Genomic DNA, 13,824 nt, shown 5'->3' with positions numbered 1-13,824 from the left:
AATTCCCACCTCTCACCTGTGGCTCCTGGTAGCTGCTTGCATGCAACAGCGGCCACACCCCGGGCAACGCCTTCAACAGGCTGGCTAAACCAGGTGAGGGTAGCCAATGGGTCTGAAACCCTTGGTGAGGTAGGAATTTGCTCATCCCAGCATGCAAAGACTGCTTCGTTGGATCAGGCGGAGGAAACCCCGGGGGTTCAACGGCCTGAGGAGGTGTTGCAGCAGTGCATGGTGGAGTGCGTAGGGCGCGGCAGAGCACTTAAGAAGACGCGGCCATCCAATGCAGTCAAGGAAGTTGTCAGACATAACGGTTCTTCGTGCCACTGGATCCTGACTTCTGAGGCTGAGAGAAGTCAGAGAAGTGCAAGGCTTTTCCACTTTAATATCTTTCATGCACTGGTTACACGGTGCAACAAGGTCGGCTGGTGGCACAGTGAGAACAGCACCAGGCTCGAGAATGGAGGTTCCGGAGTTCGATCCAGTGACAGGCCGTCCCCGAGCGCGCTCTCCATCCGTGCCGGGTTGATGTCGAGCTCGCAACTCAGCCTCGTAAAAAAAACACCGCCACCCTGCACAATGTAGTCTTCCTCAGACCCTGACAGACAACCATTATTATTATTATTATATATGACAGCAATTTAATTCCTAAGTATTTATTATACAGATTTTCCAAAGCTATACCAACATTAAACAGGAAAAGGAGCTCTGGGTTTCAGACAACAAATTAACATTACCTAACATGAGCTTTAAACATTGTTTGTTGATAGAAGTTCAAGCCAGACACCATGGTACATTTAGTCTCATAATGGATTTAGAAAGCTATAAGCAACTCTTAATTGCAAAAATAACTGCGATTATGATTTATTATCTCAAAGTGCATCTTAAGAGAGGAATGGAAAGGTTGGGTGAGACTAGAACTTGGGCTCCTAGGTTAAAGATGAAAAGTGAAATATTTAAGGGGAACCTGAGGAGGAATTTTACATAGAACTTAACAGACAGTACAGGCCCTTCGGCCTACAATGTTATGCCAACCTTGTAACCTACTCTAAGATCAATCTAACCCTTTCCTTCTACACTCTTCAATCAGAGTGTGAAACAAGCTGCATCAGAAGTTGTGGATGTCATTTCAATTGCAACTTTTAAGAGCAGTTTGGATAAGTCCATGGATCAGAGAGGTATATGAGCTGTATTGCTCAATGACTCGATGACATCTCCCTACACTTTCCTCCATTCACCTTAAACAACGACCTCTAGTATTGGCCATTGCTGGCCTGGGGAAAAAAAGTCTTTGGCTATCCACTGTACCTTTGCCTCTCATAATATTATACACCTCTATCAAGTCATCTCTCATTATCCTTTCTAGAATGAGAAAATCCCAAGCTCAATCAACCTTTCCTCATAAGACATAGTCTGTAATCCAGGTAGTGTTCTGATATGCACTACTCCTTGAGGCTTTACTCCTGAACTGACTGCATCGGCACTCATCGCAGTGCTGAACCTGGCTCAACGGCTGTGGCCAGTAGCCATCAGGCTCCTGGACTGGCTGCAGCATTGACCTAGCTCCATGGCTGTGGATTTAGGGTTATAGAGTCACTGAACGCTACAGCACAGAAACAGGCCCTCCAGCCCATCTAGTCTGTGCTGAACCATTAATCTGTCTAGTCCATCAGCCTGCACCCGGACCATAGCCTTCCATACCCCGCCCATCCACGTACCTATCCACATTTCTCTTAAATGTTGAAATCCTATTGTGTTTCTTTCTTCTGTGGCTGCCTATAAGAAGATGAATCTCAAGGACTTATGTGCTATACATACTTTCATAATGTACTTTGAACTTTGGTAAATCTCCTCTGCACCCTCTCTGAAGCATCCATATCCTTCCTAAAATGAGCTAACCAGAACTGAACACAATGCTCCGAAATGTGTTTAACAAGAGTTTTATTTTATTTTATTTTATTTTTTATTTTATTTTGTTTCCCCCATGCTGCTAATTTTAATCCTGTACTCTAACTTCAAATTTGATCTTCCAAAATGATCACTTGGCACTTTTCCAGATTAAAATCCATCTGCTATTTCTTTGCTGGGATACATGAACTATTGGATCTCTTGAAATGCCTGCCACAACTGCTCTACTGCCTTAGCCACTTAACCACGTTTCCAGTCCATTATTGTCAACTTTCTTAGGTTTTTGTCAAAAAGAGAAAATTTGTGAAGATGGATCTAAGCACATTCAAAGCTGCAAAAAAAAAACACAGACCACAGATTTATGGTTACAAAATGAAATTAAAGTTTTAAAGATCAAAGTCCAAAGAATATTTAGTACGTATACTATATACAACCTTGAGATTCGTCTCCTGACAGGTATCCACAAAACAAAAACAAACAATAGAACCCATTAAAAGAAGACCATCAAACACCCAATGTCCAAAAAAAGAACAAATCATACAAACAATAAAAGTAAGCAAATATCATTGAGAACTTTACATGAAACTAAATTTTTTTTCCTTCCCTGTGAATCAAAGTAAAATTAAATGTACAAATAGCAACAAGGTTTAAAGCAGCATCAGGGATTGCTGGGTTTCTGCTTCCTCTAATTTGTTTCTGGGTTTACTTCAACTCTTCTTGAAACAAGAGACCATGAATGGTAATTTGGCAAATACAGCTCCAAATTTTAATACACAAAATAAAAATTCCTTGAGGAAGAAATGTATATGTTTCAATAATTTGTAAAAAAAAAATGAACAAGACGGTTTGCTTAGAAACTTTTCCAAATGTCAGGGACTTCAAAACTTAATGTCAATATCCACAGAGTCTGAGACTACTTGTTATAGAAGTGCTGGTTGCAATTAAACACAGGAAGGATATTGAAAACTTCCTAAAAGTATGATAACCACTACAGAAGAAATAAACGAAAAAACATAATTGAAACCATATCTGAAACCCACATCCTTATTGTTTACCAGTAGCATTCAAAGGACATCGTTGAGCTGCAAAAAGCACAAGGGTCTTGACTTTTAAAACTTGAAATCGTCCAGCACTAATACGTGAAATAACACATCTGTCTAAGGTTAAAAGTTTAAAGAATGCTTACAACACTAAAACAATTTTTCTTCATAGCTGAGGCTTTATAAGGCATTGGAGAGACCACACTTGCAGTATTATGTGAGTAATTTTGAGATCCTTATCTAAGAAAGGATGTACTGGCATTGGAGAAGGTCCACAGGAGGTTCAAGAGATGATCCTGGGGATGAAAGAGTTAATGTATGAGGTGCATTTGATGGCTCTAGGCCTGTACTCGCTGGACTTTAGAAGAATGGTTGGTGGGGGCCTCACTGAAAACTATCAAATATTGAAAGACCTATAGAGTGGACATAGAGAGAAGGTTTCCGACAGTGGGAGGATCTAAGTTCAGAGGGCACAGCCACAGAAAGAAGGACATCCCTTCAGAAAAGAGACAAAAAGAAATTTCTTTCACCAGAGGGCGATAACTCTTGTAGAATTCTTTGCCGCAGACAGCTGTGGAGGCCAAGTTATTAGGTATATTTTAAGCAAAGTTGACAGGTTCTTGATAAGTCAAGGTCTTAAAGGTTACATGGAGAAAAGAAGGAGAATGGGGTTGAGAGGGATAATAAATCAGCCATGTTGGAATGATAGAGAGGACGATGGGCAGAAAGGCCTAAATCTGCTCCTATGTTTTATGATCTTAAACTCAAACAAGCCAAGTATTCAACAATTTTAATAGAACTAAAATAATCTACACCTTAGGCTAATGAAGTCTTACATTTACATAACACCTATCATGATTTCTACAAAGTATTTCTGGAAGGCTATCACCATTGAAGGGCAGGAAACTGTGCCACTCATTGGCACACAGTGAGGTTTCGAAATAGTGAGAGAAATGATTAGATGATCTATTGCCATGATAACAGCTGTGGAATTGGTTCAGAAATATTTTACAAACATTGTGGAGAGGTTAGAAAGGAGAAACTGACAGACCACTTCATCGAGTACCTCTGCTCCATTTGTCAAAAGCGGAACTTCCCGGAGGCCCAACATTTTAATTCCAATTCCCATTTCTATTCTGACATGTTGGTCCATGGTCTCATCTTATGCCACGATGAGACCATGCTCAAAGTGGAGGAGCAGCACCTTATAATCCATCTGCATTACCTCCAACCTGATGGCATGAATAACAATTTCTCCTTCCCTCTTCACCTATTCCCCACTCTGACCCCTTACCTCTTCTCACCTGCCTATCACCTGCCCAGGTTCCCTTTCTCCTGTGGTCCACTCTCCTCTCCTATCAGATTCCTTCTTCTTCAACCCTTTATCTTTCCAATCACCTTCTAGCTTCACCTATCACCTAACTATCCTCCTTCCCCTCCCCACATCTTTTTATTCTGACTTACTTCCTGGAAATGAATAAAGAGTCAGTCCAAGACAGTTCATTCCTCTTCATTCCTCACCAAACTCAACACTCATTTACAAACAAGAGAAAATATGCAGATGCTGGAAATCCAAGTAACACATAGAAAATATTGGAGGAACTGAGCAGACCAGGCAGCATCTATGGGAAAAAATAAACAGTCGACATTTCAGGCCGAGACCCTTCATCAGATGAGGTCTTTTGTTCCTCCAACCTGAGTGTTGCCTCAGCGATATCTCAAACTTCCAGTGATGCACACCACCCCCCACCACCATTCCCTGTTATTCTCTCTCTCACCTTGTCTCCTTACCTGCCCATCACCTTCCTCTGGTGCTCCTCCCACTTCCTTTTTCCTCTATGGACTTCGATACTCTCCTATCAGATTCCCTCTTCTCCAGCCCTGTATCTCTTTCACCAATCAACTTCCCAGCTCTTTACTTCACCCCTCCCCCTCCCTTGAATTCACCTATCGGCTACTACCTTGTATTTCTTCCTCCCCTCCCCCCACCTTCTTAATCTAACCTCATCTTTTTTTCTCCAATCCTGATGAAGGGTTTCGGCCCGAAATATATCAATAGATAATAGACAGTAGGTGTAGGAGTAGGCCATTCGGCCCTTCTAGCCAGCACCGCCATTCACTGTGATCATGGCTGATCATACACAATCAGTACCCCGTTCCTGCCCTCTCCCCATATCCCTTGACCCCACTATCTATAAGAGCTCTAACTCTCTCTTGAATGCATCCAGAGACTTGGCCTCCACTGCCTTCTGGGACAGAGCATTCCACATATCCACCACTCTCTGGGTGAAAAAGTTTTTCCGCATCTCTGTTCTAAATGGCCTACCCCTTATTCTTAAACTGTGGCCTCTAGTTCTGGACTCACCCATCAGCGGGAACATGCTTCCTGCCTCCAGCGTGTCCAATCCCTTAATAATCTTATATGTTTCAATCAGATACCCTCTCATCCTTCTAAATTCCAGTGTATACAAGCCCAGTCGCTCCAATCTTTCAACATATGACAGTCCCGCCATTCCGGGAATTAACCTTGTGAACCTACGCTGCACTCCCTCAATAGCAAGAATGTCCTTCCTCAAATTTGGAGACCAAAACTGCACACAGTACTCCAGGTGGGGTCTCACCAGGGCCCTGTACAACTGCAGAAGGACCTCTTTACTCCTATACTCAATTCCTCTTGTTGTCCCTCTTCTTTTTTCTGTAACTTTTCTCTGTAACCTTTGACCTCCCACAAAGCAAGTACCTCAGATTAAATAATCCAATGATTTGGCCTCCACAGCCATTGGTGACAATTAATACAACAGATTCACCACCCTCTGAGAAATTTTTTCTCATTTGTGTTCTAAAGGGACGTCCTTCTCTTCTGAGCCTCTGGTGCTAGATTCCCCAGTATAGAAAACATCCTCTCCATGCCCACTCTATCAAGGCTTTCAATATTCAATAGTCAACAGGCTTTTTACCCATAGCATACATCAATATCAGTTACTGGTTAAAATGCAAAAAGTAATGGCAGAAACTTTACAATAAGCTGCAGTGAAAAATTATTTCATGTTATACAGGATGTATAAGCATCCAAGGAGAGGCAAGGTAGTGTAGCAGTTAGCACAATTGCTTTACAGTGCCAACAATCAGTGATCAAGGTTCAATTCCTGCCACTGAGGGATTGTAAGCAGTTTGTTATGGCCATGTGGGATTCTTCCGGATACTCTGGTTTCCTCCCACATTCCAAAGATATATGGTTAGGATGGCTACACTGGCGCTGGAAGTGTGGCAATACTTGCAAGCTGCCCCCAACACAATCCTCAGTCTGCGTTGGTCGTTCACACAAAATGACATTATTCCACTGGACGTGTCACACCTCAAACTGGCCGCAAAATGGAGGCGGTGATCACAGTGTCAACCCCTTCCTGCTCACCCACCTGTTAGGTAATTATTACTTCATTGTTATCACCTGTCACTTGTTTGTAGCCCAGTATAAATTCCATGTCCCTTGTGTTGTTTTTGCTCCATCTTGGAATCATCTTTTGTATGTAGGAATCTCTCGTTTCTGAAACTCTAGCTGATTTCTTTTCTGTATTTTGACTTTGCCTGTGAGTTTTTGGACCTCTGCCTGTACCTTGCTTGCTAAGGAATCCAGTAAAGCCTTGTTGGACTTTTTCCTCTAATGTTGCGAGACTTTTCTCGACAATTGGTTTCACCACTATTCTATGTGAAGGAAGTTAAAACTGAAGAAGTTACCGCATCAGCTAAACCAAAGCTATTCTGCAACATATGGCTTCCCAATGTCCTTGCCGTAATGTTAAGTATATGAGCAGTCAACATTTTGCATAAGTTTTGGACAGAAAATATTTATTTGATTGACATACCTGGGATGAAAGCAAATTGCAGTCAATATGTAGACCTCTTCCAGTCTTCTGTCGCTGTAGCAGCCCTGCCATTATGGCTCCATGACTGTATAAACCTGTAGCTAGGTCTGTCATGGCCACTCCAGGTCTAACCGGGTCGCCATCCTAATGAGAAAGCAAAAACAAATTGAAAATCTCTTACAGATTTAAGACAAGTGCTTATGTCATTGAGACAGTGTAAATCCTAAAGCTTGTTTGAAATCATGGCCCAAACAGACGTAAAGGAATATGTTGTGGCTCTAGGGGTTTGTTTGCATTTGCTCACCGTTCTGATGTTTTATATCTGATTAGTGTCCTCTTGGAGTACTGCTCAATACACTGAAGCGAAACATTCCTCAAACAATCCCCTTTGAATCAACATATCAAGAATGTTTAGAAGAGGACACAAATAATCACATGGGAACTGTATTCAACACTGCTGCTCAGAAACAGGTCCTTCAGCCCATCTAATCCATGCCAAACCGTTATTTTACCTAATCTCATCAACCCACCTAGACCACAGCCTACAAAATCCATGTACCTTTCCAAACTTCTTAAGTGTTACAATGAAGCCCACAGCCACTACTTCCACTCTCGCACCTCCTACGAATGAAGAGCCTCAGCCCCCCCTTTCAAATATTTCACATTCCACGCTTAGCCTATGACCTCTAGTTCTAGCCTCACCCAACCTCCATGGAAAAAGCTTGCTTGCATTTACCCTGTCTGCCTTAATATTGATTAGGATTACATATACACTAATATTGATTTCAATTTAATAACTTCTATTTTAGATAAGGCTTTGGTCAGGCCACACTTGGAGTAACGTGAGCAGTTTTGGGCCCATTATCTAAGAAGATATGTGCTGGCATTGGAGAGAGTCCGGGGGAGGTTCACAGGTATCATTCCGTGAACAAAAGAAGTAACGTATTTACATCTCCACTGTGAATGCCCACAAGTAAATTAACCTCAACATGTATGAACTTTGATAATTAATTTACTTTAAATTTCCAAATCTCTGGGGACTGATTTTATCCAAGAACACTGTGGGAAGCTAGGAAAAAAGTGCAAGAACTATGGCTGAGATACACATCACCATTACAAGTTTGTGCACAGGATATCGTATCTCATGAATGTAATTGAGTAATTTTTTTCAATAAATAACCAAGGAAGCCAATGAGGACAGGACCATAAACCCAGTCTATATGGACTTCAGGCAGGGCTTTGATGAATTTTCACATGGTAAGTTAGATTACATGGGACTTGGGAAGTGCTCGCTAACGGAGATGGGAGTAGACTCTCACATGGTGGATTGGATAGTGGACTACTTGACAGATAGACCTCAGTATGTGCGGTTGGGAGACTGTAGGTCTGACACGGTGGTAAGCAGCACAGGGGCGCCGCAGGGAACCGTACTCTCTCCGGTCCTGTTCACCCTGTACACATCAGACTTCCAATATAACTCGGAGTCCTGCCATGTGCAAAAGTTCGCTGATGACACGGCCATAGTGGGGTGTGTCAGGAATGGACAGGAGGAGGAGTATAGGAAACTGATACAGGACTTTGTGACATGGTGCAACTCAAACTACCTGCGTCTCAATATCACCAAGACCAAGGAGATGGTGGTGGACTTTAGGAGATCTAGGCCTCATATGGAGCCAGTGATCATTAATGGAGAATGTGTGGAGCAGGTTAAGACCTACAAGTATCTGGGAGTACAGTTAGACGAGAAGTTAGACTGGACTGCCAACACAGATGCCTTGTGCAGGAAGGCACAGAGTCGACTGTACTTCCTGAGAAGGTTGGCGTCATTCAATGTCTGTAGTGAGATGCTGAAGATGTTCTATAGGTCAGTTGTGGAGAGCGCCCTCTTCTTTGTGGTGGCGTGTTGGGGAGGAAGCATTAAGAAGAGGGACGCCTCACGTCTTAATAAGCTGGTAAGGAAGGAGGGCTCTGTCGTGGGCAAAGTACTGGAGAGTTTAACATCGGTAGCTGAGCGAAGGGCACTGTGTAGGCTACGGTCAATTATGGATAACTCTGAACATCCTCTACATAGCACCATCCAGAGACAGAGAAGCAGTTTCAGCGACAGGTTACTATCGATGCAATGCTCCTCAGACAGGATGAAGAGGTCAATACTCCCCAATGCCATTAGGCTTTACAATTCTACCGCCAGGACTTAAGAACTTTTTAAAAGCTATTATTAATGCTTTTTGAGATAGTGATTTAGATGCATATCATATTTTTTTACTGAGTTAAGTATTGTATGTAATTAGTTTTGCTACAACAAGTGTATGGGACATTGGAAAAAAAGTTGAATTTCCCCATGGGGATGAATAAAGTATCTATCTATCTATCTATCTATCTATCTATTTCATATAGTGGGGGAGTCCAGGAACCAAGGGCACAGCCTCAGAATAGGACAGCCCTTTAGAACAATTTGAGGTGGATCTTTTTACCCAGATGGTGGTGAATCTATGGAATTCACTGCCACAGACAGTTATGGAAGCCAAGTCATTGGGTATATTTAAAGTGGAGGTTGATAGGTTCTTAAATAATCAAAGGTTACAGGGAGAAGACAGGGGAATGGAGTTGAAAGGGATAATTAATCAGCCATGATTGAATGGCAGAGAAGACTCAATGGGCTGAAACATATAATTCATCTCTTATGATCTTTTTCTGTGCTATTGTAAAAGATTAAAATGAAAAAAGACACAGCTGTCAGGCAGCCTCAGTGATGAAATAGAAAGTGAAAGTATATGCACAGGTTTCAACAAAGACATTGGCTCATTCTTGGTCAGCAATCTATGAGAGGTTTTGGTGTATAACTTTCAGTAAAATAACTTAAACTATGGTTTGCAACCAATTACACCTGGATTCCGTTCTAGGATTGATCACTGGCTTAGTGAAACACCTCCTGACTACTGGTCTGAAATCTGATATTCACCTAAACTATTGTCAGGCACTGTTAGAGGCTTCAATATTTTTTGTTGCCTCAATTTATACACCTTGTACATTTTTTTCTGCAGTCAAGATAGTTATTTCATTGAAACAGAAAATGGTCCATTATCCCATTTAAAAACTCCGCCTTTTCTCCTTGGAGCAACGGAGGATGAGAGGTGACCTGATAAAGGTGTATAAGATGATGAGAGGCATTGATCATGGGGATAGTCAGAGGCTTTTTCCTAGGGCTGAAATAGTTGCCACAAGAGGACACAGGTTTAAGGTGCTGGGGAGTAAGCACAGAGGAGATGTCAGGGGTAGGTTTTTTACGCAGGAAGTGGTGAGTGCGTGGAATGGGCTGCCGGCAACAGCAGTGGAGGCAAATACGATAGGTTCTTTTAAGAGACTTTTGGATAGGTACATGGAACTTAGAAAAATAGAGGGCTATGGGTAAGCCTAGTAATTTCTAAGGTTACAACATGTTTGGCACAACTTTGTGGGCCGAATGGCCTGTATTGTGCTATAGGTTTTCTGTTTCTATCCCAAACCAAGGAATAGTGAGGCAAACTATCAGCAGTTGTACTGAAGTGACAAAAAGGGCAAGAAGATCTTAAGACACCAGAGTAGATATAGGCCATTTGGACATTGAATCTGCTCTGCCATTCAATCATGGGTGATATATTATCCCTCTCAACCCCATTCTCTTGCCTTCTTCCCATAATCTTTAATGACCTTACTAATCAAGAGTCTTAGACTTTCATTCCTGACTATCCTGCTGGTGACTTTACAGTCTGGAAAATATAATTATAGACCTCAGAGCAAGACTGCTGTACAAGAGGGATATCAGAGACTGCTGTGTACTCTGCTTTGTGGATAGATGGCTCACACCTGCAATATTGGACAGAGCGCTACAGCCTCAAACAAGAGAAAATCTGCAGATGCTGGGAATGGTGCCTCATACCATGTTGCAAGCTCCGTTCCAACTTTACAGTATACTTCTGATTTCTGCGATTTCCTTCGCAGTTCTTGTTCAAGTAGCTTATAGTCACATCAGATATGATAGACTGACTCTAATGAACATCAGGAAGATGCCATTTACCAACTACATGCTGCCTTTTCTACACTGGGATACCCTGCTTGCACAATCAATGGGAGAGTCACCTGCTACACCGCCGCTCCCTCGGAAGCAGCGTTTGAGGCGAGGGAGAAGGGCTGGCATCCTGGTGAGGTTGAGGTGGCGTGCTAATCGGCCACCACTCCCAGGCATATTCCTGGCTAACGTTCACTCCTTGGACAATAAGCTGTGCGAACTTACAGACAGAATCTTCTACCAGCAGGAAACAAAGGAATGTAACATTTTGTGCTTTGTGGAGACCTGGCTGACGGAGGAAATACCAGATCACGCCATCAAGCCCTCTGCGACTGGATCCTTACTTCTTCATCGGAACACCACAGTCTGTGCAGGTTGAAAATAACATCTCCTCCTTGCTGACCATCAACAATGGAACATGTCAAGGATGCGTGCTAAACCCACTGCTCTACTATCTCTATACCCACAACTGGGTGGCTCAGCACGGCTCAAGCGCCATTTTAAATCTGCTGATGACACAACTATTGTTATCAGAATTTCAGATGGTGACAAGGAGGCATACAGGAGTAAGACAGACAAGCTGGTTGAGTGGTGTCGCAGCAACAGCCTCGTACGCAATGTCAGTGAGACCAAGGAATTGATTGTGGAGGGAAAGTCAAGGGAACATACACCAGTCCTCACTGAGGGATCAGTAGTGGAAAAGGTGAGCAGTTTCTATTTTTTGTAATTTATTTTTTTATTGAAGTTTATCATCAAACAAGCATTTCTATAAGATGTATTTCAGATATTGTACATATATATCATATTGTCATATATGCCACAAATTTCCACATAATATTTATTTGAGGTACACACTTATAGAAAGGAGAGGAAAGAAAGAACAAGCGAAAGGAGAAAACTATGTACAAGTAGGGAGTGATTTTTTTACAACATATTCATTCATTTGTGAGAATAAAATCAGGCCTATGAGGTGTTAAGTAGTTAAACCATTTGTCCCAGTATGAATCAAATTGTTCCAACTTATGATTAACAGATGCTGTTATCTTCTCCATTTTGTAAATGTCCATTGTAATTTGCATCCATGCATTTGTTGGGCTCTCCTGTGAAAACCACTTCCTAGTAAAAGTCACCAGCCACCAGCAGTATATTCATTAAATATCTATCTCTTTTCAACCATTCTTGAGGTGTATACCCAAAATATATGGTCTTACTTTCTAAGGGTAGTTCACACTTAAAGATGTCTTGTAGGGCATTGTGTATCCCCCTCCAATAGTCTTTGATAACAGGGCATTCCCAGAAAATATGATAAGGAATGGTTTGCATTTTCATTTCCACAATTTCTCCAGCAAACAGGGAGGTTACTATCATAATGGGATTTCTGACAGGGTGTAATAAAATATCTTATCAAGTTTTTCCATCCGAACTTCCTCCATTTCTGTGAACTAGTACACTTCCATTGATACCTCCATATTATTGCCATTCTTCCTCAGATATAATTATCCCTCCTTCCTCCTCCCATTTTGTTTTAATGTATGAAGTCGAATGTGTTTTAAGATTTGACAAACCCTTATACACGCTTGAAATGATTCTACTACCGTTGTCTGAGTTATATGCTTTTCTAAATAGCTCTATCAAACATGTTCTTGCCTTGGTTACATTCTTAACCATCCTATTAACATATTGTCGCATCTGTAAATACTGATAAAAGTCTTGTTTTTCTAATAAGTGTCTCTCTTTAAGCATTTCAAAATTGAACAGTGTTCCTTCTTTCATTATATTGCAAAGAACTGATATTCCTCTAGTTGTCCAGTCCTTAAATCTAGCATCCAGTTTATTTGGCGTAAAATCCGAGTCATATGCACACCATTTAAGAATTGCAATATCTCCCTCTAGTTTATATTCTTTTATAATAGATTTCCATATTTTAAGAGTCCATTTCACCCATGGGTTATCAATCATATTTATGTACCTTTGTAGGTTGTTATCAGCCAAAATTGCCTGTATGGGGATGAGAAGTACCCACTCCTCAATGTTTTTCCACTGAGCATCATATGATGGGTTGCACCAACATATCACAGCTCTCAACTGTGCTGCAAAATAATCATCTCTAAGAGAAGTTAGGCCCCATCCCCCCTTTTCCTTGGCTAATTGCAAAGTTTTGAGACGAACACTAGCCTTTTACCTTGCCAAATATATCTTGGTAACATTTTGTTCCATTCATTGAATTGATTTTGATTAATCTCTATTGGTACGGTCTGAAAGAGATATAATAGACTGGGAAGTATATTCATTTTAATAGATTCAATCCTTGAACTGAGACTGAAAAAAGGAATTAGGTTCCACCTTGTTATATCTTCCTTAATTTTTTTATATAGGCTGTAATTGCATTCTGATAAATTTGCCAAATCTTTTGGCATAATGATGCCCAAATATTTGAAAGACTCTGCCATGCCCAGGGATACCTACTTTCAATTTCTCTTGGTGGGCTATAGTTATATGAAAGTAATTGGGTTTTATCTATGTTGATCTTGCATCCTGATAATTGACCATATTGTTCAAAGGATTGCATAAATTTAGGTAAAGAGTACATTGGTTGCCCTAGATAGATCAAAATGTCATCCGCGTAACAAGCCAATTTATGCTCTGTCCCTTTAATAGCAATTCCCCTGTTATCTTCACTTTGTCTGATGTACTGAGCTAACGGTTCCAGATATAATGCGAAGAGTAACGGTGACCATGCACAACCCTGTCTCGTGCCCCTTTCCAGGGTAAAACTATTTGATAAATATCCATTGATTTTAATCCTAGCAGTAGGGTTGTCATATAGTGCCTGTATAGTTTTAATAATTGTGTCATGGAAACCAAATCTATGTAAAATTCTGTAAAGAAAATTCTAATTAACCGAATCAAATGCCTTTTCAGCGTCTACGCTTATCATTATTACTTCAATTTTATTTTTTTGTATATG

At 41.2% G+C, this 13,824-nt stretch overlaps 1 protein-coding gene across 6 annotated transcripts in view; it reads right to left on the bottom strand.

Moving 5' to 3' along the window:
- Positions 1–13,824, bottom strand: part of sugct (succinyl-CoA:glutarate-CoA transferase) — a 528,034-nt gene that overhangs the window by 340,343 nt on the left and 173,867 nt on the right. For all 6 annotated transcript variants that reach the window (XM_073032218.1, XM_073032487.1, XM_073032549.1 and 3 more), the window contains one exon: positions 6,809–6,952. In XM_073032218.1, the coding sequence (XP_072888319.1) occupies positions 6,809–6,952 (144 nt within the window). The remainder of the gene's footprint in view (positions 1–6,808; positions 6,953–13,824) is intronic.

This window comes from Hemitrygon akajei, chromosome 1 (genome assembly GCF_048418815.1).
Source record: "Hemitrygon akajei chromosome 1, sHemAka1.3, whole genome shotgun sequence".
In the NCBI taxonomy this organism is placed as follows: Eukaryota; Metazoa; Chordata; class Chondrichthyes; order Myliobatiformes; family Dasyatidae; genus Hemitrygon; species Hemitrygon akajei.
Note: the sequence above shows the minus strand (reverse complement) of the source record. Positions and strands in the feature narration are given on the sequence as shown.